This window comes from Mustela nigripes, chromosome 4 (assembly GCF_022355385.1).
Source record: "Mustela nigripes isolate SB6536 chromosome 4, MUSNIG.SB6536, whole genome shotgun sequence".
Lineage (NCBI taxonomy): Eukaryota > Metazoa > Chordata > Mammalia > Carnivora > Mustelidae > Mustela > Mustela nigripes.
The window spans coordinates 23,536,644-23,562,944 of NC_081560.1; the positions used below are offsets into that span (position 1 = coordinate 23,536,644).

At 45.6% G+C, this 26,301-nt stretch overlaps 1 protein-coding gene across 1 annotated transcript in view; it reads right to left on the reverse strand.

The window, feature by feature from the left end:
- Positions 1-26,301, reverse strand: part of SND1 (staphylococcal nuclease and tudor domain containing 1) — a 413,481-nt gene that overhangs the window by 98,410 nt on the left and 288,770 nt on the right. The window contains exon 16 of the mRNA XM_059396465.1: positions 938-1,047. Coding sequence (XP_059252448.1) covers positions 938-1,047 — 110 coding nt within the window. The remainder of the gene's footprint in view (positions 1-937; positions 1,048-26,301) is intronic.

A 26,301-nucleotide genomic window follows, 5' to 3' on the forward strand; every position in this document is an offset into this window, starting at 1 on the left:
GGGTTTTCTGCAGGCCAGGGCAGTCCAACGCGGTATCCTGGGCTACCCTGTTCTCTTGTGCCTCTAGTACCCAATATATTCTCTGGTGATTCAAATCAAAGTGAGAGATGCCGAAGCTTATGAACGTCCCAAAGCCCACACGTCTGATCTCAAAGACCTACAAAGACCCAGGAGCAAGCGAACCTCCTGGACCCCATAATCTTCTAGCTCTGTGCATATTATGATACTGCCTGAAAGCTGAAGGGACCCTATGGGTTTGATTGTAAAAGAAATGAGGACAAAGGCAGATCTAAAATCCTCAGCCTGAGCCCGGCACACTCCCCCACTGTTCCTTTTTTGTGCCCACCGAGCAGGATGAATGACTGGAACACTCCTGGAAAGAAGATGGATCCGTTGACTATGACTTGATAAAAAATTAGCAGGTAGATGGACACCACGGCCGCTGAGAAGCCTAACTCCCGCCTGCGAGAGCCAGCCCAACAGGCAGAAACAGAAATACAATTAAATTAAGTCAGAAAACCCGCTACAGAAAATGCAATTACTCAAAGATACAAATAAATGTTCAAAGAAAATTGGCCCCTGACAGGGTTAGTCAAGCTTCTAAATCCAGCTGGAGGCAGGCAGCTCGGGCTAATTCGCCAAGGAGGAGGGCTGCAAAGCTGTAAGCCCTCTGCATTAGGGTGCTGGCTAGGCGGGCTTGGCGTTCGCCACGTATCCCAGGCCGCCGACGGTGAGGGGTGATCTGGGGGTGGCTGGTCAATGATGCAGGGCTCAAGGAAGCAGGAGGTGGGCAGACCCACAACGGATGGTGGACGTGGAAGGCTGAGCACTGGAAAAAGTGACAGACTGATCTCTGATGTGGCAGAAAGACATCAGACCAAGGGAGCCCCATTTTCTCACCCCTCTTCATACAAGAAGCAACTGTAAGATGTCCCACCTCTCGCTGCAGCACCAGCTCCTTGGTGAAAAGTGTGGCTTCCTCACTGAAAGGCTCTCCCTCCTGCACCAAGCCTGGGAGGTTTCGGGCTCCTCTGGGGCATTCGATGCCTGTGTCAGGAGAGAAGGAGAATTTGTGATGAAAAGGGGCCCAGAAGGCCTAGTGCCCCTGACCCTTCCAACAGGGCAGGACTCAGAGCAGAATGCCAGCACATCCGAGATACGGTGCCCCAGAGGGAAAACCCAACACTGCCAGCGCTGCAGCAACAGACAGGGGCTCTCAGTCCCTGCACCGGACGACTACCAAGAGGACCCGGGGAGTTCCAATAAGGATGTGCAGGGAACACAGGCACACGCAGAGGTGGGGTGTGCCCCATCTTGTGCTCCTCACTCCTCACAGTCCGATCGTCTCACTGCCCTAACCCTCACTTCTAGAAATGGCTCTCTCACCTAAATTACACTGCTCTCCCCAGCCATTCTGCCTCCTGAGAGCCATTCCGAAGGACTCTTAGATAGCTTCTCTTAACCACCCGACTTCCACGTCAAATTCACAAGTGTTAACTCAGTGTCGTTTTTCTCTTCATAAGCTTCCCCTACTGTCCTCTGGCTATCGTCTGGACAACAGTACCATCAGTTTTTCATTCAGAATGAGAAACAGGAAAAAACCAGAATACTGAGGAAGTATTAGGTGTCTGGAAGCAGACAGACCTGGATTCACATCCTAATTCTATCACTTATTTGCTTTGTGACCTTAGCCAAGTTATTGAACCACTCAAAGCCTTAGCTGTCGTATTTGTAAAACCGGTAGAACAGTTTATCTACCTCACTCGGATGCTGTGTGAACGAGGGGAGATTATGTACATAAAATACGCAGTAGCATAATGCCTGGCATAGGGAGAGGTGTAATACGCTTTACCTCTTATTGTTTCACCATTATTATTAGTAGTACCGCGTGTAGTAATCACCTCAGTAATAACCTCAGTTGTCTCTCATTCCACACCCGGCCTGTAAGATCCCTGAGGATCCCGTTCTTCACACTTCTTTATATCTGAGGACAGTCTTTTATACAACACAGGTGCTCACTAATCAACTCCGACTGCCTTTTCTTTCTCTCTTTGATTCAGGCATTCATTTTGCAAATGTATTTATCACTAACAGTGGTCACTGGAGACAGACCATGAAATATGTCACATTCTGAGATCCAAGTTACTTGGAAGTATTTCCAAAAAATTCATACTGCAGCTGTAATTTTAGTGCAAAAAGCTGAACTAGGCTAGAGACACAGTGAGAGGAAATGATCAAAGTATGGGGGAGGATACACAGAATGCCCAGGTCTCTGAAGGCTGCTGGTCCCTCCTGCCGCAGCCTAAGGCAGAACCAGGAGGTATTAGGTCTCACTTATAAGCAGCCTTAGGTGCAGGTAGAAGACATCTGGCACAGGGTGTCGGGGGAGCCTCTGGGCAAAGAGGGGCCACAGCTGCTGGTACAGAATACATATCTCTTCTAGATGCAGCCAAGTGGCTCCTCATGTTTCTGGCCACGGCATGGATTCAAGGTCATGAAGCTCAGAGGAAAGGGAATAGTTTATACCTTGGGTTTTCAGAAGCTCAAGAACAGAGCCTTCTCTCCAAGCCTCAAGGCCTCACAAAAGGAATACAGCATATCAAACGAAGCAGCAGAGAGGGAGAACAGCAGCAGGCCAGCAACTGTACCAGGACAGCAGCCTGGGCTGGTGGCCAGGGCGATTCTCCCACCAAGGCACACGTGGGACAGCCAAAGGCCCTGCCCAAGTGTCCCATGGGCAAGAAGATCGCTAGGGCTGCCTCATTCTGGGCACTTCTGTGTCAGGCTGCATGGGAGAAGTGGAACTGCTTTTTGTAAAAGAGAACAATAAACTCAGAGCCAAAGAACCTGAGATTAACCTTGAAGGGAGAGATGGGGATAGAGTAAAACTGAATGAAAGACAGCCCATGATTTCTACAACATCAACAGCCAAAAACACTTTTTATCTGCAAACTAAGCAAGAACAGAATTGTCAGAGAGAAAAAATAAACAATTCTACTGAACTTTTTGGCCACATATCCACAGATAAAGCATTGCTGCAAAACAAGAATAACATTAAAATAAGTTTCCAGTTTGTTTCTGACCTTTAGCAGCCATTTCGGTGGGGCTGAGTTGGGTGTTGTTGGTGGGGTGGTTATGAACGGGGGATGGAGAGGAAGCTGGGACAATGGACTGGGCAGCAGGAATTGGGGGAAGGACTTAAAAAAAAAAAAAAAAAAAAAAACAACCACACGCACACAGAAGATTTCTGAGATTCTCCGGTTCAGAAGATGTACCCACACTACCCTGTATAATGATCTTGGTTTTAAGAAATCTAGAGATCCCAGTAGCTCTCTACGAAACCTGGAAGACCACAAAGTGAGTAAATCCAGAAAGCAAGATGGCTCAACAAGCCCAGGGAGTTAAACCAATCAAGCTGAAATGGATTAAAAATGTCTTTCAGGAGAGAGACCTTTAGACCTGTGGTGACCCAAACCCAAGCACTCCATGTGGACTCAGAGGCAAAGGAGGGCCTTCCTGAGGTGGCCTTTCTACCTGCCAGCAGCTGATCCTCAGCTCTTCAAGAAGAGGAAACACAACAGGTGGTCTCCCTGCCCCTTTCTGAGTAGAAAAAAGGAAACACGTTGACACATACTAATTCCTGTCAGGCAGACAGGTAAAAGAAAGGAGAGGGGATAGAAGAGTTGCTTGAGAACAAGAGTATTATCTCTGCTTTTATCATTTACTTCCTTTTCTTCTGGGCTGTCTCTCCTCTGTCTCCTCCAAAGTAACCCCTTTTCAGTCAAAACTGTCACATCTCAGCTCAGGTCAGACAGGGATAGGCTGAATGTTAAAAAACACATCCAATGGGAGTGGGAACCTGGGTATGAGTGCTAAGGGGAAAAAAAGAGGTGTAAAATGAGTATTAGAGTACCCTCTCTATATAAATAGACACAAGGCCCGAAATCACAAAGCTACTAAGTGGCCTTTCAGAATCCTAGACTGCCAGATGCTAAAGGCACTGAGAAAAAGTCCAGTTCTGGAATTCAACAACACTTTAATTAGAGGGTGTCATAACCCATAATGGAGACCAGGTAGGAGTTCAGGGTCTGGGTCCTCCATCTCTCGTTGAGCAGGTGAGCAGGGTCAGGGAGCGCAGGCACAGCCGGGGTCTGGACATAAAGCAGAGGGTACTGGGCACTAGGGCCACTGTGGTAGCAGTTTCCATGCTCAGGAGCAGAGGAATTGGGAAGAGGAGGGGAAGGGGGGGGAAGAGGGGGGAACTCCTCACTAGGAAGACTGCCAAGACGAGGCCTGAGCAGGGAGAGGCAGAATGTACTTCTACAGATAAAGAACTGTGTAGTTGGGTGTTTTCAAACCTTTAATTTTATTATGACCCATATATACATTTATATATGGGTATATAACTTACATACAACAAAGTTTTCACAAAACAATGGTTAATCTTGACTACATGTGATATGCTCTGTATCTCCTCGGTTCCATTTCACTGAAGAGAAAAAAAGATGGTTATGACACTGAATTAAAACTCCAGTGGGTCAAGGCCCTCAGCTTGACACTGGTGTAGACTAACTAATGGGTGAAGACAGAAGCCTGGGCGAGCCCTGCTGGCCCCCTTACAGAGTTCAAAGACTACAGTGAGTGCTTATTTTTCAGCTTCTGGACTTGCTTTTGTGTCCAAAGGGGATCAGGGAGCAGGGCAAGAAAAACACTGTCCACTAAGAGAGGAAAGCAAACTAGTGTTAACATTCCAAAAGCCAGAAGGACAGCTGCTGCTGCTGAACACCAGGTGAAGGAAGACACAGACTGTCAGCCCAGTCTCTGCTGCAACTTGATTTAAACAAAGACCGCACTACTGGGCTGGTGTCCCTGGTGTGCTTCTCTATTACCAATACGGAGAACAGAAGAAGAGAAGAGGAGAGGAGAGGGGAGGAGAGGCAAGAAGAGAAGAGAAGAGAAGGAGAAAAGGAGAGAGGAGAAAACAAACGGGGAAAGAATTAGAGAAAACAGATCAAAGCAAAGAAAGCGGAGTTCTCAGAAAGCAAACGCCAGGCCGCAGCTCAGTGCAGACTGACAGGCAGCAATGCAGAGCTCCCTAGACTGTAAATATGAAGTCAGAGATGACTGGGGTTCCCGAAGCTCTCCCCTGCCAGGTGAGAAAGTACCCACGATTCTGGATCATGCACATCACCACTACTAGCTGTCTTTCCTAGAATGCACAGGCACAGTAGTGTCTGCTGCTGGGGACATAATCAGCTCTGCTGGGCTTCATAGGCCACAGGTGTAGGTTAACTGCCAACCTACCCCAGACACGTACAAGTTATTCAAAACACTAAAAACAATTTTTGTTTAAAAAATAAATTACATTATGTTTATTTTTTAAACATAAATTACATTAAAAAAATACCAAACATTCTTAACACATTTTCCTTCCCTACTGTGGAGTGTGCCAGAATGAAGAGATACTGTACCCTCTGGGGCTTGGGCTTCTCAGCGGATGTCCATGAAGGGCAGGTAAGATGCATCCTTCCCTCCTAATCCATTTGGCTCCTTGACCTCTTTAAAGCCCTAGAGACCTGTCTGCCTACAGCTAAAAACCCATTATTTTTCATGTCTTTCTTAAGTTTTCTGGGAAATGATGGTTGCCCAATACAACTTACAGTAACAAAGAGGACGTGCCTGATACTGTGTGGTTCAGGAAGACAGAGTGCATCGCTAGCTATCAGCACATCATGGTGCTGGCTTCTGCTCTGACACGATGAAGTATGAAACCTTTATGGGCCTCACGGCCTCTGCCTATAAGATAAAGGACCTCCAAAGTCTCCCCTGGAGATAAAATCCTACAGTTTTGGCTATGCCCTTTTGAGATTCCTCACCCAAAGCTTGACTCTTGGAATTCAGGGTGCTCCCTTTCAAATTTAAAATGCTGGGCTATAAAGCATTCTATTAAAGAGAAATTATACATTCAGAGACATTGACTAACTAGGTCAATTAACACAAACACTTTGGTCAGTCAGCTTTCGAACAAGAAGTACAAATTCTTGATAATGATATGATAACGGCTGTACAGGGGATTCTGCTGATGGCTATGTGAGAGTCATGTATCGCTCTGAACATTTTACGTTGTATGTTGAATTTTATGATAATTAAGCCTCTGGGCTCAAAGTGTGTTTGGTTTTTCCTTTATTGAGAGCTAAAGGGAAGTATGGCAAATCTGCCTTGGCTAGAAGTGACAGCTTCCCAATGGCACTTTGTCTAGCAAAGAGACCAGGCATTAACTAAAGGAAACAAAACCCTAGTGGAAACAATAACCAGTTGGAAGCATTAGTCAATGGTGCTTACTTCACATCCAGTGTGTTCACTACCACCTTGGATGCTGCTGAGGGAAGGGTGCAGGAGGCTCATAGACGTGATCTTTGCCTTCTGCCATTTAGGATACAGCAAAATGCTGCAGTTCACTCAGCAGACTTTCCCCTCCCTCCACTTCTCTCTCTCTCTCTCTCTCTCTCTCTCTCTCTCACACACACACACACACACACACACACACACACACACTGGTGCACACACACACACACACACACACACACACACACTGGTGCCCGCTCTGGGTTAGGCCCTGTGCTGGAAGCGGAGCACTCCCTGATGAAAAAGAGGTCTTTGTGCCAATAAAGCTTAATCACGTGCAAGAAAACATTCTATTCCTCTACCATTGAGTAAGGCCTGTGATTGGTGACTTAATTTACTATTAATATTAAAGGTTGCAGAATGCTAAGAAATAACACGTGCTAAGTGGACTACGGGAAGCAGGTGCATGTGGGTCTGGGAGCTGCTTGGTAGAATGTACACAACAAGTCAATCATGGGGCTCACCATGCCAAGCCTTGCTAAGGCATCAGGCAACTACATTCTCTAGCCCTTAACCCTGGCCTCTGTCCTCTCCACACCACAAACTAGGGATAGCGGTCAAAGCTGAAGGTGGGGACTGACAGGGGGCCGGCCGGGGGAGAGAGGGAGAGCTGCAGCTGCACGAGACTCGAGGTGGCTGATCTCTAGTCAGTCTGGCAGAGGGCAAAGAGCTTTGTCCAAATAGAAATGGGAGGTAACGGGCGAGCCAAACAGATTCTCTTTCTGGAATATGAACATAGCATTGTGCAAAACACAAGCCCATTAGGAGCCACAGGAAGGAGGCAGTAAGCAAAGGGGACCAAGTGGCATCCACACTGGAGTACTACCATCGGAGTCCCACTGGGGAGGGCCTGAAGCCACTGCAGAGCCACAGTCAGCCTCTGGGTGCCACAAGCTGGGATACTGGGCTTTACCTTGGACCCTGTCAGATTTTTCCGGTATGTTCCCAGAAATCTGCTCTCCCCTTACTGCTGCCATCAGCAAGCCTATATGACAACCTGGTATTTGCAACCCAAATAAAACTAAAATCGAATTGCTTCTTAGGCTGGGTACTGTGTCATTCAGATTTTCTTCTTCCAACATCCGATAACGCTGCCGAGCACACAGTGGCACCATAGACAGAGGTTCTCAAGAAATGTTGAGTGAGTGAGTACTGGTGAAAATACTTCTGGAAAGAAGTAAATATACAGAAAAGGAAATGGTTAATGAACTGTGAGGGTTAATGTAGACGTTATGCAAATACCAGGAGAGGGGCCGGAAGAATCCCTGACTCCTTACATCCCACTTTCCCACGATTACATAACACTTCAACGAAAAAAACGCAAGCACAGCTACACTCGTTTACCCTACTGGTCTTCCGCTCGGCACACTTGGCTGTGCAGCCGAAATACAGCGCGGGAGAGGTCAGTGCCGACCAGCAGTGCCGGTGAGGCTGGAGGACGGAGCACGGCAGAGATGCTCAGTTTCCATGCAACAAAGGAGGGAAACCATCCCTACTTAGAACCCCGTGTTCTGCTATAGGAAGCTGTGTGGCCACATGGAAATGCAGAAAACTGGAGCACATTTCAAGGGAGCAGTGGAAAATGACTCAGGGGCGGGGAGGCCTGCCTTTAAAGGAAAGATAAAAGGTGCTAAATCTGTACAGTTCGGCTAAGCGGTGACTAAGAGGGTGACAAGATAACAATCTGCAAATATTTGAGAGGTGTAAACACGAGAAAGGAGGGAAAATGCTTAGCTGGAGAATGCGGGGTGTAATTATTAGGGGAAAGAAAAATCTGGACAAAATATCAGAAAAACTAAGCGTGGGGATGACTACTGGGTTATAAATAAGCTTCCCAACTGAAATGAAAATGCTGTTTTTTTAACCGTAAAACTGAAATGTGGCAACTAAGCCCATCCCTCTGCTTAGGAGAAAGGAGCCCAGACCAGGGAGCTGGTATATTGTTTTCTACATTTTGGGAAAGATTTCTTGAATAATATTCAAATTTAAGTATCTCTGCTTTAAATGCTACTCCCTAAAATTTTAGCACATTTTTTGGTTGATCAAACCAGACAAAATGGCTGTCCTGGTGGGACTTCCAGAACAAACGCTAGCATTATCTGCTAGTAGGTGCCACGTCCCTGGCTGACAGCTAAAGTGGGGCTGGGTACAGAGCTGGGTAACAGCTGGGAAAGGGATGGGAGACTACACCATCTCATCTAGCAGGACAGCTTCATCCTTTGCCTTTAAGACCCTGGGTAAAAATGCTGTAAAAGTTTCCCAGATGGAAACTGTAGACACCTCTCCCTTCTTTTTAAATACACAGTCCCCTGGAGTAAACGTCAAGGACAAGGCAAGGCACAGAAAGAACACCAAAATAAGCTTCCTGTCACACTGACTGACTCCGATGCCTCTGCCTGAGTTCCTGCTGCTGCGGCTAGCCAATTTATAATTCACAGACTCTCAGCAGAGATGTTTTAGCCCCGGATTCAATTAGTTCCATTTCTATACTTTCCCTTACCATCCTCCTCCCCCCACCACCAAAAAGCAAAACACAAGTATGTACAGAGAATAAAACACTGAAACTCTGTATGTAGCCTTAGAGAAGTAACACTTAACTATGTCCAAAAATTCTTTGGTATTAACAACGTTTAGACAGCTATTTCTTCCCTGAGCATTAAGAACAAAATCCAGAACTCTGAAGTCAATGGCACAAAATTCAGAGGCAGACAGGCCATCTGCCTAAATTTTAAGGAATGTAGTTATCACCTGAATATACATATAAAACCAAATTAACAGACCACATTGTTAGTTCTCAGAAACGTAACACAGCTCATGCACCAAAAGCTTGCTCTCTCATAAGCTTTAAATCAGAACTAATTTGGAGACCTCAAATTGCAAATGTTGTCAGTGAATCTGTGAACAACTGAGAGCTACAAATCATCCCATTAGGGCCAGCTGGTCCTATATTTCTTAAAATGGCCCCAAAAGCAAGGCAAATGGTGGACCAGTTGGTTCCTAAGAGTGAGTTCTACATGACATGAGGCCTTGACTTGGATTAAAAGGGTCAGAAATGAAACAAGAATTCTGCATGGTCTCAAATTCTTTTTTCTCTCCCTTGCTCTCTGAACTGCTGTTGTTACCTCAGGGGAGGCAGCATCTTGCGGGCCAATTTTGGAACATGTCACTGCTAAAGCTCTTTCGGGGATCAGAATAAAGGGATAAAAGAAGAATGAAGGGATCCTAATTAAAGGGATCCAGCTCCTCAGGTAGTAATTGTAGTCAGGGCATCAGAATTGAGGAAGAGCAGAGACCAAAGCTGTTTTTAGTTCATAATTCCAATTCTTAAGGGTCGACTTTTATTGGGTTGTTCTGATTTGGTAATGTTTGATTCATCTACTGAAAGACCAGAAGCTGAAATTAATTGGGAAGAGAAGCAATACGACCCAGTCTTCATGACGCGATGGGTGCTGTGGCTTCCCCTGAAGAAAGGAAGGGGGTGAAGGGAAGGCATCTACAGAAAGGAGGTACAGCCCCCCCACCCCAATCCATGGCTCTACTTTCTGTGGTTTCAGTTACCCACGGTCCAGTGCAGTCCAGAAGCCCATGATCCTATTTCTGACATACTGTCAGAAGGCCAACAGTAGCCTAACGCTATGTCAGAGTGCCTGCGTCATTCCCCCTACTTCACGTTATAATGTAGGCATTTTATCATCTTACATCATCATGCAAAACCTGAATATAGTACAATAAGATATTTTGAGAGACCACATTCACATAACTTTTATTACAGTATATTGTTTTAATTGTTCAACTGTATTACTGCTATAAATATGTTACAGTGCGTGATTTATAAACTAAACTTTATCATAGATGTGTACGTATAGGAAAACACACAGTACATATAGGGCTGGGTTCTTTTTTTTAAAAATTTTATTCTATTTTACTTTTTTATGAACATATATTATTAGCCCCAGAGGTACAGGTCTGTGAATCGTCAGGCTTACACACTTCACAGCACTCACCATAGCGCATTATAGGGTTGGGTTCTATCTGTGGTTTTCAGGCAGCCCCCGGCGGTCTTGGAACAACTCCTCCCTGGCTAAGGAGGAAGTGCTGTACAGTGCTTGGCTTTAAACATGTGTTAAGACTCTCTGATACAAGTTACACCACTCTCTGATGGGCGTTACACCACTAGGACCGGGCTGCCTTCTCAGATCTCATCTCCAGCTGCTGTTAGCCTGTTGACGGTGGATCCCCACTCTACAATTATCTGAGGTAAAGTAAATGCCAGATCTATGTGTATCCCCAGTATCTCGAACACAGTTGATACTCAGTAACTGTTTTTCCTAAATGAATGCCAGAGATGTCAAGCCTAGCAGAAACAGATGCAACAAACCTGTTGTAACAATGTCCTATTCAGAACACTTGGTGAGTTCATAAGGAAATCTAGTAACTTTATTTCTAGGACTCTTAGGCGAGTGGGTGTTCAAGGCTAAACCACTGCCCACTTGTAAGGAGGAGACATGGAAGGGACGGCTTAGAGGCCTTCTGCTGAATTTCTGGCTCAAAGTCTAGCCAGGCAGTGTGCAGAACTGGCTTCACCGAACTTGATTTATCATCGGCTTTAGATACCGAAGAATCATTCCCAAAAGGGGAAAAAAAATTCAGACGGAGCTGGTACAGCAGATCACAATCGGGCCAGCATCAGAATAACCTTTTATAATTCTCCCCATTGCAGAGAGGATCGCAAAACAAGGACTTTAAATGGAGGTAAAACTCTCACTGATTAACAAGATCGTTCCCTCCCCGTGGCATCCTAAGAGCACGGCCATAAACAATCCGGCCAGGCTGTCTCTGGGGGTGTCTGGGGAAGGGGGAGCGGGTTGGGGATGGCAGGCTGTCTGCTTCCCAGTACACAGATTTGTTTTGGGTTTGCTATAAGCAGCAGCCGCAATAACACCACCAGCAGCTTGGAGAGGAATGAGACAGGCGGGCGTAGGAAAAAACTGTGCCGACCCCCAAATGCCCCTTGAGTTCCTCTTCAGTGCCCGTATCAGAACCACCACCTCATGATACGGACGTTACCTAGAAAACGAAGCCCTGGAGGTCCCAAGCAAGGGTGACAATGGTCTTTCCAAGGATGAGAAATCAACAGAGTGCAGGCTTTTCTGTAACACGGCGGCACCATGGAGACGGCGCCCGACAAGCACAGACCCCAGGTCTGAGCAACGAGGAGGAGATGGTTTCTATGAGAACCTCAACTTCTGCTTTTTCTGACTTATTTTAAACATGTAACTTTATCTTTGAATCAAATAAAACTTAGATGTATTTTTTTTTCCCGCTTTCATTTTTGGCACTGAAGAATTCTAATCTTGGTCTTTTAAATTCCATGTTAATAGAAAAAGAGAATATGAATATACTGTCCAGGCTGACAGAGAATAGCCACAGGGTCAGGAGAAAGCCATAGGAAATACCCATGTGGATCCTGCAAGTAGAAGCTTCCAGAAGGTATTCTGACACCCACCTGGCAGCCAAATATGAAAGCTACTTACTTGAATAAATTTAGAGTGACTTTCCTAAACCAAGCTGTGTTGTGTTATTTGAACAAAATGCTTCTGAGATGTGTGGAGTATACTTCCAATCTATTGCCCTTCTAGAGCCTTCACTCAGAGAAAATTGTTCAGAGCTTCTCCTCAGTCAAAGTGAAATCCAAATGTCTGATCAGTACGTGCGGCTAGCAGAACTGGAGCAAAAGAAACCAGTGGTGTCAGGAACACTAAGACCACCCCACCCCCCAACCAAGGGCAATGAATAAAACTGACAGCAGAGAATCTCTCACTAAGAGCCTTACGTTACCTTACTAACTAACGTAACTTAGCAATAAATAAACAAAAACAAGCAAAAAGAAAGGAATTCTAAAAGGACAAAGTCAAGGTTCTTTGAGAGCACAGGCTGATCTTGACACATAAATATATTTCATCCTTGAAAAGTAGCTTGAATTCCAGGCTGTGGGCTTTATTTTTTATTTTTATTTTTTGGTTAGCATAACGTAAGGGGTCAGCAGACAACTTCCTAGAGACTAAATCTAGCCTCGGCCTACTTTTGGACAACTCATGAGCTAAGTAAGAACGGTTTTAACATTTTTGAATGGTTAAAAAAAAATTGTGACATGTGAAAATTACATGAAATTCAAATTTCAGTCTCCATAAATGCAATTTTCCTGGAACACAGCCACGCTCATTTGTTGTCTATGGCTTCCTTCATGGTACAACAGAAGAGTTGAATATTTGTGACAGAGACTATCTGGCCCAGAAAGCCTAAAACATTTACTATGTGGCCCTTTATGGAAAAAGTCTGCCAACTCCTGCTCTAAGGAAAGCTGTCTGCTGGTTGAAAGAAAACCTACCCAAGGCAGAGTTTGACTTCTCAGGACTAGAACATCAGGACAGGTGACAGCGTAAGAATATTTTAAATAATAAAAACAATACTAAAAAGAGCCTACAATCCTGTAATAGAGAAGGCAAGAGGAAAGGAAACCTGGCTCAGAGTGGCTGGGGCAGCTGACACAAATCACAGGCATATGCCCTCGACCTTCCTCTCCTGCACCTCATTTTGGCAATGTCCCTCTCTTATATGTGTGATCTTTCTTCCTCCTTTTTCCCACTTTCCTCCACTAGACTCCAATTTCCCCACCTAAAACTTACACCCCATAAGCTCTAAACTTGAAGTTTCCAGAGTTGTCACTCTTTGTTCCTGGCCACAATGGCTCCTCTCCACTCCCTGACAATATACTTGCGCTATCATACTTTCACAGAAAGCCTTCACTCCTATGATTTTGTACTCAGACTTTATCTTTCTACTGAAACTACCTAGAAAAGTAACTGCCTCACTCACCAGTTGAATAATCTCTTCTCTGTAGGAGCCCTACTGATCTCCACATGGCTCTCAGCACCATCCTGTAGTGCAACTCTTTCCTCTCTTGGCTTCTCTTGACCGGTGTCCTAGCTCTCTGGGCTGCATGTCTTGTCCCCTGCTGTTGCCCTCCCTTATGTCCTGGACCCCTCTCTTTTTATGATCTGCACTATCTCTGGGAAGGCTTACCCTTTTTCACATTCTCCATCACTGTGATCCTGCAGAACCCACAGACCATCCTCAAAGCCCCAGACTCAATCCCAAATGGCTTACAGATATGTCTCCTGGGAGGTCCTGCCAATACCTGAAGCTCAGGATGTCTAAAACCAAACTGCTCTTCCTCTTCTTCCCTTGATCCCTGTTGCGGTTTTGGTACTACCGTCCAGTCTAAAGACCTCACCTCTGATTTGCCCCTAGTTGATCCGCATGACTCAGTGACTTCCACCTCTTGTCAATTCCAGGCATTTCACCTCCACAAGCTCTTGTCCAGTCCACTGAATCCTCTCACCCGTCAACGTAACTCTGCTTGTTGAGGTGCCTGTCACTTCTAGGCAAGAACCTTCTACCTGCCTGCCTTACATTTTGCCCTATATGGATTCTTCCTACACATAGTATCAGGTCAATTTTCCTGAAGCAGAATATGCTGCTCAGAACTCTGTCAGTGGCCTCCTATAGTTTACCTATTATAAAGTAAGAACTCCACAATCTGGCTCACTTCCTTGGAACCATATAAAACATCCATTACCCATTTGATAGCCCCTCAAATATGTAAAGACAGTACTTCTAGTTCCTCTTGTTCTCATGTCTTATTTTCTCCCAGCTAAACAGCCAGGTCCTCACAAGACATGGGTTTTGATTTCCTACCCTTCTACTCATTCTCTCGCAGCCCGGATAATAAGAAGGGTATCGTCAACAGGAAATACCTTTCTAGTTGACTTCATTAAAATTCTGATGGGAAGCTGGGCCACGTGCAATGGGGACGTCCCTTCTAACATGCTGCTGTGGACAGCCTCCATCGGAGGTGAAAGGTGTTGCCTCTGTGAGACTGCCTGGGGTGGAGGGGAGGTGTGGGGAGCCTGCATCCCAGCCCTCCCTCCCTGTGAGCGGGCAGAGTCACACTTCTACTCCAGGCAGGATGCTGCAGCGCTACAGACAGCTCCTGAGTGCAGGAGGAATCCCTGGGCTGAGGGAGAAGGGAAGCCCCCAAGGGACTGTGTAGAAGAGGCGGGGCCTGTCCTGGGGAAGGCTGCCCTGGCCTCCCTTCCAGCCCACTTCCACTCTCCGTGTCTCAGCAGAAGCCCGGGGCCCTGTGGAGACCCTGGCGGTGTTGTGACGAGCAGTCTATTCATTTCCTTCTCTCATTCACTGGGCTCTGGGGGATAAAAGGGAACAGCAAATCCAAACCACTGCCTAGAATCCACTTTGCAGAATTCAGGGAAAGACTGTTCTACTGAAGTGATTATTTTCCCTGTTTGGGAGACCCAAGGGAAAGAACAGGATTTCTGCATCCTTTACTTCCCACTGATGCAACGCTGCAGAAACGACGGTTTCAGTCATCACTACGGCCACTGGGACAGTGAAAGCACGGCTTGCACTTAATTGAGGCTTTTTAGCTCCTGTCACAGTGTGGCAACAGGGCACCAAAGCACCTGGATTTGAACTGTGATGCTGGATACAAAGCTTCAGTTGAAAAGCGGGAGATAAGGGAGGACAGAGAGAGAGAAAACCAGGTACTGACAGACAAGCTTCCTGATTTTTTGCAGCCGAATGAGAGATATTAACCGGTCTCATCAGGCTGCGCCTGTCTTCAAGGGAGAAGAGAGCTGCTCTAGTGTGCTGCTTATTGCACAACTGAAGGACAGCCCAAGTCCCTGGGCAAGAAGCTTGCCAAAAGTCCTGATTGTTAAGAAGGGCATGACAGGTGAGGGAGTGGCGATGGAGTATGCGAGGAGGGAGTGGGGGCTAGACATCCGGAACGCAGCGAACGCAGCTCACAGGTAGGCAGCCTGCCCTATGAAGACTCCTGGTGCCCATTGCAACCAAGGGCACCCGTGTGCCTGTCTAGTGTGTGCACACCTGGGTGTGCTCACTCGCTCAAGGAAAAAGGGCAGTGGGGGGTCGGGGGGCAGCATGGGAGAAACTGTGGGGGCCACCTCTGAGGGCTGAGTTCATGGGTCTAAGCCTAGGACAGGAGACAGTGTATGTCGTAACAGGGCCCAGATCAGAAACTGCTACTTAGGAGGGGCAAGGACTGGGGCCATACCTACTGACCAGCAACGCACATACGTACACTCAGTGGGAGTGTCCCACATGGCAGAGACCAGACACAGGAATGGGTGGAGTCCTCAGCACAGCACACAGGAGAATACAGCTTCATTCCAAGGGGACAAGGACAGAGGAGCCTCCCTTTCTGCCTCATGCCCTTGACATCGCATCCAAAGTGCTGGGCTATCTGCCAGCTCCCTTTTACCAACCTGAAAACTTCACTAGATGTTGGCATGTCTGAGCCTTCTCACTCACTCCTGTTTCCTGCTCCTCTCCACCACACCCCAGCCCACTCCCCACCGAGCCTGACCCACCCAATGTCACAAGCAGAAGTCTTTTCAACTGAGGTTCCTTGAGGGGGAGGTGCAGATGGTAGGAGAATCCCTCCCTCCTTCCACCTGCGCCCCGCCTCCCACCAGCAGGGCTTGCCCCCCTCACATCTTCCTACTGCGCCCAGTGCTGGGGTCCCTGTGGCTCATGAGGAGGACCTAAATTACAAGAAATGTGTCTGGGTGAGCATCTCTGTAGGGAATTTTGTGGACTCTGGGAAACTGTGTACTTTGTGGTTGCCTGCTTTATGTAACTATATTTTTCGGTTTCCATAGTTTTTGTCATTAAAGTAACAGTAGGTCTTCTAAAAATATAAAGCAAAATGGACAGTTATGGATGCAGTTCTTTCTTTCTGGGGCCTCCCTCCAAAGTCTAGCAAGTGCCTGGATGTCCCCTGGCCCAAATGGACCCCCTGGGGTCAGGAGGCAATGAGATTTCCCTGCACAAGGAATTCTTCGGCTACAACTGTGGGTGCAGGGGGGGAAAGGAGGAGGCTCTTTCCATCTCACACAGCCATCCAGGGAGGAGACACCAACTCCTGAATGGCAAACAGGACAGTTGTCAGCAAAAAAGGGTGGGGGAGTGAGGAGGCCAATTCCACAGCATTAAAAGCAAGAGAAAAACAAAAACAGAGAAGTGTTTCATATGGAGGCTGTTTCCCCCAGTGTCACTAAGCTGGAAAACCCTACATTCTGTAATTCACCCACCCTTAGCAGACAGCTGTTTGTGCCTGGGTCGGGAGAAAAAGGTGAATCCTTTTGGAAGGGGAAGAAGGGATTTTTCCCAGCCAGCCTGGAACCACAAGGAGCTCAATCACCTAAATGATGTCACATTTTGGGCTGCCACAAAAAGCGGACTCACTTTTCTAGTAGAAAACCAACGTGCTCCCTAGACAGTGGAGGAGAACACAATCAGACTGCAGCTCCGAAGTGAGCTGAGGCCGACCCCACAGAAAGAGAGCCCCACGCCGAATTCCTGTCTTCAAGGAGAACAGGGTCAAAGGAGGCTGGGAGAACCCTGAGGCACTGCGTTGGGTCCAAACCCCCGAAGTCACCTTGTGTACACTGAGGAGAGAGCCGGCACTTACAATTGGAAAGGGCCTCAGCTTTCCTACTTCTCTGTTAGTGGCGTTCTGGCTGAGACTCTGTAATGTATTAATCTCTGTAGATGAGTGATGCGGTTTAAAATACTGCAGGGTTTGGCTGCCATTCCCTCCCCTGGGGTCTCAAAATAACTCCACACAAATCATTTCTGCTAAACACTCACTCAGGCAGCTCTTCCTTGCCAGAACACACACATCTTATGTAACCAAAAGAGCCACGTTGCTTGCTGGAAGAGGAGGGCGTTCCCAGAGAGCGGTATTGCTTACGGCCCCAGAGGCTCTGCAGAGCTGGGCTTTAAACCCATCTCTGTCCCTGGCCAAAAAGCGGGCACACAACTCAGGCTGGCTGCCGTGCCTGAGCTCCCTGACCAAGACAGCCCCCAAGGAGATACAGGCGGTCAGATCTGTGAAGGTCATCCAATTTGGGGCTGTATCAGAGACAAGTGCAACCTGGATGTTTAGTGACCACGTACTATGTAAAAGGCTGACCCTGGTAGATTCTGGACTGTTAGTGAGGAACAGGAAGAACACGGCTCCTCTCCTTTAGGAATCCACGCAGTTCAGTGCAGATGACAGGCACTGATACAGACAAAATACAAAGCTGTAGGAGGGGCAGGAAGAGGGCGTTATACAACCCATGACCTTAGGTATCTTCCAAGCCTCCTCTCCTCCCATATCTAAGGACTCTGTGACATGGACCTTGCCTTGGCTTCTTAAGCCTTTCTCCTGGTGCTCCCCCCACCTCTCCAAGCCTCTGCTTCCAGAGCCTCTTCTCCGACCCTTCCTAAGCCTTGCAGCTTCATAGTGCTCTGTTCTTAGCTGCTTCCTGCTCTAAATCCAACTCCCACACAATTAAATTCACTCCCTCTGCTTCAAATTCCACCATTAGTTGGTGACTCTTAAAGTTTTAATCTCTAATTCTGACCTTCCTACTGAATTCATTTCCATCTGCAAATATCCATAGGCAACACTCAATATATCAAACCTGCAAATGTTCTATTATTTACTAGCTAAAAAACAGTCCTCTTTCTTCCCCTCATCCTTCATTATCAAGTAACCAACAAAATTCTATAGATGAGAACCCTCCTAGACGGTTCTCAGTTCTGCTCTTTCCTCTTCATTCCCACCCTGCAGCCGTGTCTCTTGGGAGGACAATGGCAATCACCTCCTACCCATACTTCCTGACTTGAGTTTGGATCCTCCCCAATCTAAGTCTTCACACTGTGGTAAAACCAACTGCTTCCACATACATCCTGTAGTGAGAACGGCAAGACACCACATTTAACAACAAGATGAATCTCACAGACAATAGGGTAAACTAATCTATGGGGAAGAAACCCAGAATACCAGTTATCTTGGAGAGAATGGCCATGAGGAAGCACGCCGGGGTGCTAGAAATATTCTATATTTTGATGGAGGTGGCGGTTATAGGACTGGGTTATATGCACATTTTTATACACATAAAAATTAACGCAGCTGTATACTTAAGTTGTGTGTACTTTACTATGTAATAGTCATAACTAATTTTTTTTAAAAATGACAATGCATTACTCACCATTCATTGTTTCCTAGATCTTACCTTAGGAATTCCTAGGGGGGCAGGAGGAGAAGCTGTGGTCAAAGATGGGCTTGAGGGAGAGGCTAGTGTTTGTGAATCTAATGAAACTGCATGAAATCTGTGCATACATTTATTTTCTGAAGAGAAGACCGACAGGCTTCTTCAGATTCGTATTTGCTAAGAACGGCCATGACTCGAAGTTGTCAACAACTTAGCTCCGCAGTACAATTTAAGCAAACTTGCAGACACAGAGCCCTTCAAAGACTGGGGTATCTGACTTTCCAAACCAGCCTTTAGCTGCTGTCCCTCTCTGAGCTGACAAGACAGCCACATTAATCTGTTTTTCCACTTCTGAAAAACAATCCTTTCTCCAGGCCTTCTCTTTCCTTAACTGGGCACACTCTTTTTATCTCTAGTCACATCTGTGGCATTTTCTAGGAAGGAGGCCTATAGTTTTCCAAATAGCAAGGAAACTGAGCTACAGGGTAAGGTGACATCTAAACTCAGCTAAATTCCAGCAAAATCATCTGTCTGGCAAAAGTGGCTTGGGGCTGGGCGAAAGCTCAGTAAAGGCTGTAGAAGGAAGGAATGAGTGTGAACACTTGAATTCACTGCCCCCCATGGCCTTGTGAAAATGATCGAGTGATGACAGTGGGCACTTGGGCCTAATCAAGAAATTTAATCACAAATGAGGGAAAGAGGGGTGCCTGGGTGGCTCAGTGGGTTAAGCCTCTGCCTTTAGCTGGGATCATGATCTCAGGGTCCTGGGATTGAGCCCTGCATCAGGCTCTCTGCTCATTAGAGAGCCTGCTTCCCCCCCCACCCCCCGCCTCTGCCTGGCTCTCTGCTTACTTGTGATCTCTGTCAAATAAATAAATAAAATTTTTAAAAAATAAAGTAAAAAAAATAAAACCTAATACTGAAAAGGGTTAACATCTAGTGCTCTGCAGAAGATGGGGGTGGGGTGGGTGCCACAGTTTAATATAAATTCATTTATAAAGGATCTAGAACACACATGCAAACTTGGGAGAGAAACTTAAACTGCCTAGCTTTCCAGCCTAAAAAGAAAGCGAATGACGGCAAAGACACTTGGATATATCACTTACGCATTCACAGAATCACAACATTTTATAGCTGGAAAGAAACTCACAAATGCTAAGCCCCAACTCTGTATTTTTACAGACAAGGGAGCAGGAAATCAGAGAAGTTAAATGAGCTATATAAGGTCACAGGCCAACTTGGTTATAAGGTACAGATAATAAGCCATAGCTTTTGATAGACAGTTGTTCTTCCATTGAATCCTATCGGTTCAGGCTGAATGTACGTCATCTCACTCAGATTGCCCAGTGCCCTGGTTTAGCCTATGGAATTCTGGATTTAGAGGTCTCTCCTGGATGGATAATCCGACAGGCTATACTGGGCTTTTAAAAAATTTACTAGGAAATACTTGACAGTATCATAGCTAGGCTTACATAAAGTTTTCTGATATATATCAAGAGAATAGAGACTGATCACAAAGAAAGTAGTTGGAGCAACAACAGCCACTGTAACAATTTGAGTGTTAACTTCTGTTGTGTCAGGCACCGGACAGTAAATTAATTTACAGATTAACTAAGGCAGAGACAGGCTGAATACCGTGTCCTTGGCCAAAGAGCTTATAAATCAAAGATCCAGAATTTGGGCCTATTTCTGTGTCTCTAGACCCACTCAAGTGTCTTCCTCAAAAAGAAATCTATCACAGAATTCCTGAAGCTGGAGTAAGTAAGACACCCCTGAGATTCTCTTTGTCTACCACTCTCATTTTATACATGAGGGAGCGGAGCCAGGATGAGACACTGAGTGTCCTCTTAAATCATTTCCTATACACCACCTTCCATGTGAGTTTGCAAGTTCTGCTTGCTTGGATATGTGTGATAGAAGACCAAGAATGAGCTCAGCTCACCCCCCTCCCTGGTTGAAGGTGCTCAGAGTGACTGACTATAGAGATGTGACACTCCACAACATTTCTCCTTCGGACACAGTGACTGCGTAGGCTGACCAACAGATCACCAACCTACTGGGTTCCTTTGGGGTCCCAGGTATCAACACTCCAGACGAAGCAACAGTCGCTGGGCAATGCAATGACAATGCAGTTACAAGGGTCCTGCGAGGGCAGAGGCAGCAGAGGATGCCGTGGGAACATGGAGTAGGGGAGGACTTGTAGAAGGATTAACTTTGGCACTCTCATCTAACTTAAAGAATGCATAACTGGCCAGGGGAACATGTACCAAGGACCACTGTGGGGGCAGTCTACTGATATTCCCAGTGCTTGAAGGGGCAGGAGGGTGCTGTGGCACTTGGGAGGAGGCCAAATGTACCCATGTGCCCTGGCAGGTCACTCAAGTTCCATCTGAGAAGCACAGCCCAGGTCAGGACATATGAGAACGGATCTCTAGGAAAGCACAATATCGAATCTTCCTGCCACAACTCACTTCTATGTCAGAAAAGGAACCAGCTGAGTAAAACACAACTCACTGCTGCCTATGCATTCTTTGTCTCAACAAATTTTGTTATAATTTCATAAAATCAAAATAGATAATAACTATGCAAACACTCTGCATGTATAACTACAATGTAAACACAGCTTTTCATGTTACCGGATTTCTTTTTAATTACAAGTAGGAACTATTTGAAGACCTCTGCAGAGAAATTCAAAGGCGGCTGAAAGAGTAAAAAGGGGCCATTTTTAGGATTCATCCACAGCTTCCATGATTTGTCAGCTTCCTACTCTTACGGAGATGGCTTTTTCCAACAGTACATACATATACCAGGCAATAGGGACTGCAGGTCTGTTAACTCAGACAACTTTCAAAACTAAAAGTAGAGTGGGTTAAAGGGGGACAGAGATACTTGATTGACAGGAGGTCACAATTCGTTGGCAGAAGAATAAAGAACTTGTCTCAATGGAAGATCGGAATTGAAAAGCTTAAAATATTCTTTTAAAAAAAGAAACATTGTTCTGACATCCAAAGAGGACAAATCAAATTGGTCTCCTCCCTCAGTCTCCGAAAAGGAGAGGGAGGAAATGGTGGAGGATTAAGTGCCAGTTCCATCCTTAATTAAGCTGTGTGACCTTGGCCAAGAAACACCTTTTCTGAGTCTCCATGTTTTCACTTGTTACACGGCGACAACCGCCCTCCCAGCCTCACAGCACTGTAATAAAGACAAAGAACGTGGAAATACTCTAGAGGGTACGTATTATTACACAAACTGATACTGCTAGAGGATAATCATCTGGATAAATACTAGCATATTTAACCATGACCCTAACCACTGCTTAAAAACGGCCACATTGGTGATTAGAGATTAGATAACCCCAAAAAGACACCTGTTGGCCCTCTTGGAAATATTTTTAGGAAATTTAGTTAATGCAGAGTAAACCAGACCTAATATAAAAGGATACCACGAAAAAACTTAGTATAGATAAATGTAATTTGGGCATACTTGCCATTCTAGTGAGCATGGCAGGAGTAAGGACCAGCCAGGAGGGTAGGGGGCACAGGAAGAGCGGGCCTGCATCTCTTAGATGCCAGGACTTGTTTCTGACTGAGGTTTGTGAAGCATGAAGAACAGACAACAGCTGGGAATTCAGGAAGAGAGTAAATCAAGCTGCTGTTATTCATGCTCCCGGAAAGCTACAGCACAGATAGCAACAAGTGATAGTTACATGAAAACAGAAATTACCTTCCTTACTGATTTTTTCCATTGTGATTTCAGCAAAAATTTTTTCATCACTCCCATGCCTGCCACTATCTTGTGCACAATACATCAGGGCACCACAGCAGCGAGCTTTCTGGACGCCACTGTCAGTACACATTGCTCCAGCTGAAAAAGATACTGTCGGCCCCTGAACCAGGAGAAGTTTTCAGTGTTCCCTCGGTTTCTACCTTTCGCCTTCTCCATTGCTGGTACCAAACAACAGATCTCTCTGCACGACATCCTCTGGGAGCACTCGGAAAACTGTGGGAATGGTCTACCGACGTGCTCAGTGTTCCTGATGAAAGAGGGTGCCATGGTGTTTCTGAGGGGAAGCTAAGATGCTCAACACCCTGCAATTCATGGGAAGTCCAGACAAGGGGGAACTAGTCCACCCAAGATGCCACCATGGCCCCCCAGTGAGAAATATGCAACCACAGTCTTCCTTCCCAGTACTCCCTCACTTGCTGTCAACACTCCTTCCAAGATGACGACTGGCTGCACCCTATTCATGCTCTGCATTTCACAGTTTCAAACCCAGCTGCCCCAATCTCCTTGTTCAGGTCAGAATGTAATGATTTTGGCCTAAGGCTGTTGAACAACTTAGAGAAAAATAGATCAAATAGAATGCAATCATCAGAATAAGATATAAAGTAATTGTTGATTTCACTGCAGGTTCTAAGAAGAAAAATATGCTTCACTCCAAAGTTTTCTAGAGACTCCAAGAGATTACAATATCATCTGAACTGATGCTTTAAAGTAGCTTTGGCTCTGAGTTGGGAGCAATCTGTTCAAAAAAGGTGTATTAAGAAATGTGTTCTGCCAGAATGCACGCTATAGAGTTGAGAGTCCATGGGATGAAACCATGCTTTATTACAAATACATCTGTTTGTGACCATGACAATGCCATCCCGTTTCTTTGTGCCTGTTTCCTCCTCTGTAAAACGAGAAGCTGAACAGTTTTCAGTACTTGCTCCATACAGGCTCTCAGAAGCTGCCTACAGGATGGGCCTGATGAACACAGTGGGCTTGATCACTGTGACCCACACCAGAACCTGATGTTCCAGGGATGACATCTGCTAGCCAGAACAATGTTAAGAAATAAAACATTAAAAACAACCAACAAACAGGAAATCTGGGGATCCTTAAAGCCAGAAAATGCCGGAAAGGCCCATTTACTCTTTGCCAACGGGCCTGTCTACATTTGATAAAGATTACTCTTTGCCATTTGGAGAAATCTGCTTTGCAGTTTTCTTCTTCATGGTGGTGGATACTTTTTGCCAAAGAGATCTGGGACTGCAGGAGTAGAAATGCAACAACCCTTTGCACATGTCAAGAGAAATATACACATATGTACAAAGAGTCTGGTTTTGTTCAGCCTCAACTAAGATCACATACTCTTTAGCAAACACTTCTCTGTTTGATTTGCAGTTAGCTTGCTTACCCAGCACTATTTGGGTTTCAAGGCTTAATTTATTTGACTATATTCATTCCCTCTCCTCATCTTCCTTCCAGTGTAGCAATTTCAAGTAGTGAGAGAATCCATCATACTCCTTTATGTAAAAAGTACTTTGGCTTTTCGTTAGAATCTCTGGAATCACTTTTTCTTTTTGATAACAATGAGAAAAGGCATAAAGAATGCCAGTGCAGTTAATCCTACCTTTATGCTCTCTTAATTTTTAAAAGTTATGCAGAATGATCTTACTATGCTCATAGGATCAGATTCCTGCAACTCACAGGTTATGTGCTGCCTAGCTGGTCAGCTATCCGTGGTGAGGGTCGGATGCCCTGCGGTCTCCAAAGGGCGATGGTACAGCTGCAGGATTGTGTTCTGGGTTAAATCTGTTTGTTGATTTCACCTAGCTTGATAAGATATACCCTTTTTCTTCCAAGTAGGTCTCAGCAGCCTGGCAAGGGAGCAGACACTGGCATTTGTGTTGATTTATTTTGGTTGAGAATGGACCCACAGGAAATGGTAGAGAAGCTTGTTCCAACCCAGGGAATCTTTCTGCTTTCATAAGCCCATAAAGATACTAAAAATGAAGCATCAGAACAAACAGAAGCTGATGATGTCAATAGAAGAAAATGAGGCTGATTAGAGAATTTCACGTGGCAAAAGTGGTATTTAAATTTTGGTTGTTTTGGTTTTAGGTTTTGCTTTTTTTCCTTTCTTGAAAATGAGTACTTTTTGCACGTGTTTGCTACAGTGGCAATCAAAGAATTTAATTTTATTTGCTTTGTTATCATCACAAGTTTTCTTCTATTCTCTTACTTCAGCTTGCTTTTTAAGCAGCTCAGAATGAAGATACCTGAATCTAGACCTCATCATCATATAGCTCCATTAAACACCACTTGTAGCTAGTATATGAAAAAAAGCTGCCACTGATGGACTGTAACAAGATTATTTTAGAAGTATACTTTGGTAATACGTTAAAACTTCATGCCTTTTAATTACCTAATCCTGCAAAGTAGATAAAGTATTTATTTCTCATTATCTACAAATTCAATTAACTATGTGGATAAAATGCTGACTGTGGGAAACCTGGAGAGGGCCCACATGTGTGAGGGTTTTACATGGTTCGAAAGGATGGGGATGCATTCAATGACTGCCTCTCGTGGCAGAAAGAAAGGAAGTCTACTCTTTATGGTTTGCAGCACCTCTGACAAGGACCTGCCTAGGCCTCCCAAGTTCATCCCAAGACCTGTCACCACTTGGGATTCCCCTGAGCTCCATCCTAGGATGTTCTTGGGCAGCTGGCGGCCTAGTATCGAGCCTCTCAGAGGTTGAGCCTTGGTTCCAATTTCACTGTAACACTGCAGCATCTGATACAATCCCTTAAAGCTCTCAGAGTCTGGCCCTAATCTCCCTCCTAAAATATAACTCAGAGAAGATATGACTAGATGGCAACCCGGTCCATTTTGCTGCATGGATCAACACAGAAGGATCATGGTGAATACAGATTTAAGTCTATTTTCTCAGCAAGTGATGCCCCTGGGGCTTAGAGCATACCTGAATGGCATAAGCCCTATAACCAGGCTGACTGGACTTCATTATGAATTCATCTTTATTTAACCTCAGCTGAGGCCTTTAAAAAAAAAGTTATGATACTCAGCCAAACTTCTGTACCCCATTCCATTTCTAGACAGATGTGATATTTTCCTTCTTCTTTTACTAGGGATCAGTGGCTCTTAATCAGGAGCTGTATCAATTCCCAAAGGGAGTTTGAAAGTACGTGGGGAACATTTTTGTTTGTTGCAATGACTAGGAGTGGAGCTGCTAATGGCATTTAGTGACAAAGACCCATGCTCCTGATCTGGGCAATCCCACACAGTAAACTTACTGTCTGTATTAGGGAAAGCCTGTGCCTCCAGTATGGCTAGGAGTCAGTGATGAGGATCCATTCTGCAAAGTTGAGAAAAACAGGGTGTCTCAGCCAGTAGCTGTGATATTGGCCCAGATACTGCCACGTGAGACTGGGAAAGGAAAGTGACAGAAGCAAAGGCACCGTTAGCCCTACCTTCTCCATCAGTCAGCTCCAGAGAGCCAATGAGCTAGAAGAGCAGGTCTATCTCTACTTCCCTCCCCACCTGATGAAAATACAGGGTAGACTGCTGGGAGAGAAGGGGTGGGGGCAGTGAGGCAGAACATGAACGGACTCTTCCACTGGTTGGCATCTGCCAAGTTCTGAGGATGAAGTGAAAATCTACACTCACAGGATGCCTGGGTAGTTCAGTTGGGTAAGCCACTGCCTTCGGCTCAGGTCATGATCCTGGAGTTCCGGGATCGAATTCCACATCAGGTTCCCAGCTCCGCGGGGAGTCTGCTTCTCCTTCTGACCTTCTCCCCTGTCATGCTCTCTCTTAAATACATAAATAAAATCTTAAAAAAAAAAAAAAGAAAAGAAAACCTATACTCACAACATGACCGCAAGCTCAGCTTGCACAATCTCCTCATCACGGCAGAGCACTGTGACTATCAGTCAGAATCTGCTCATTCGACAAATATTTACCA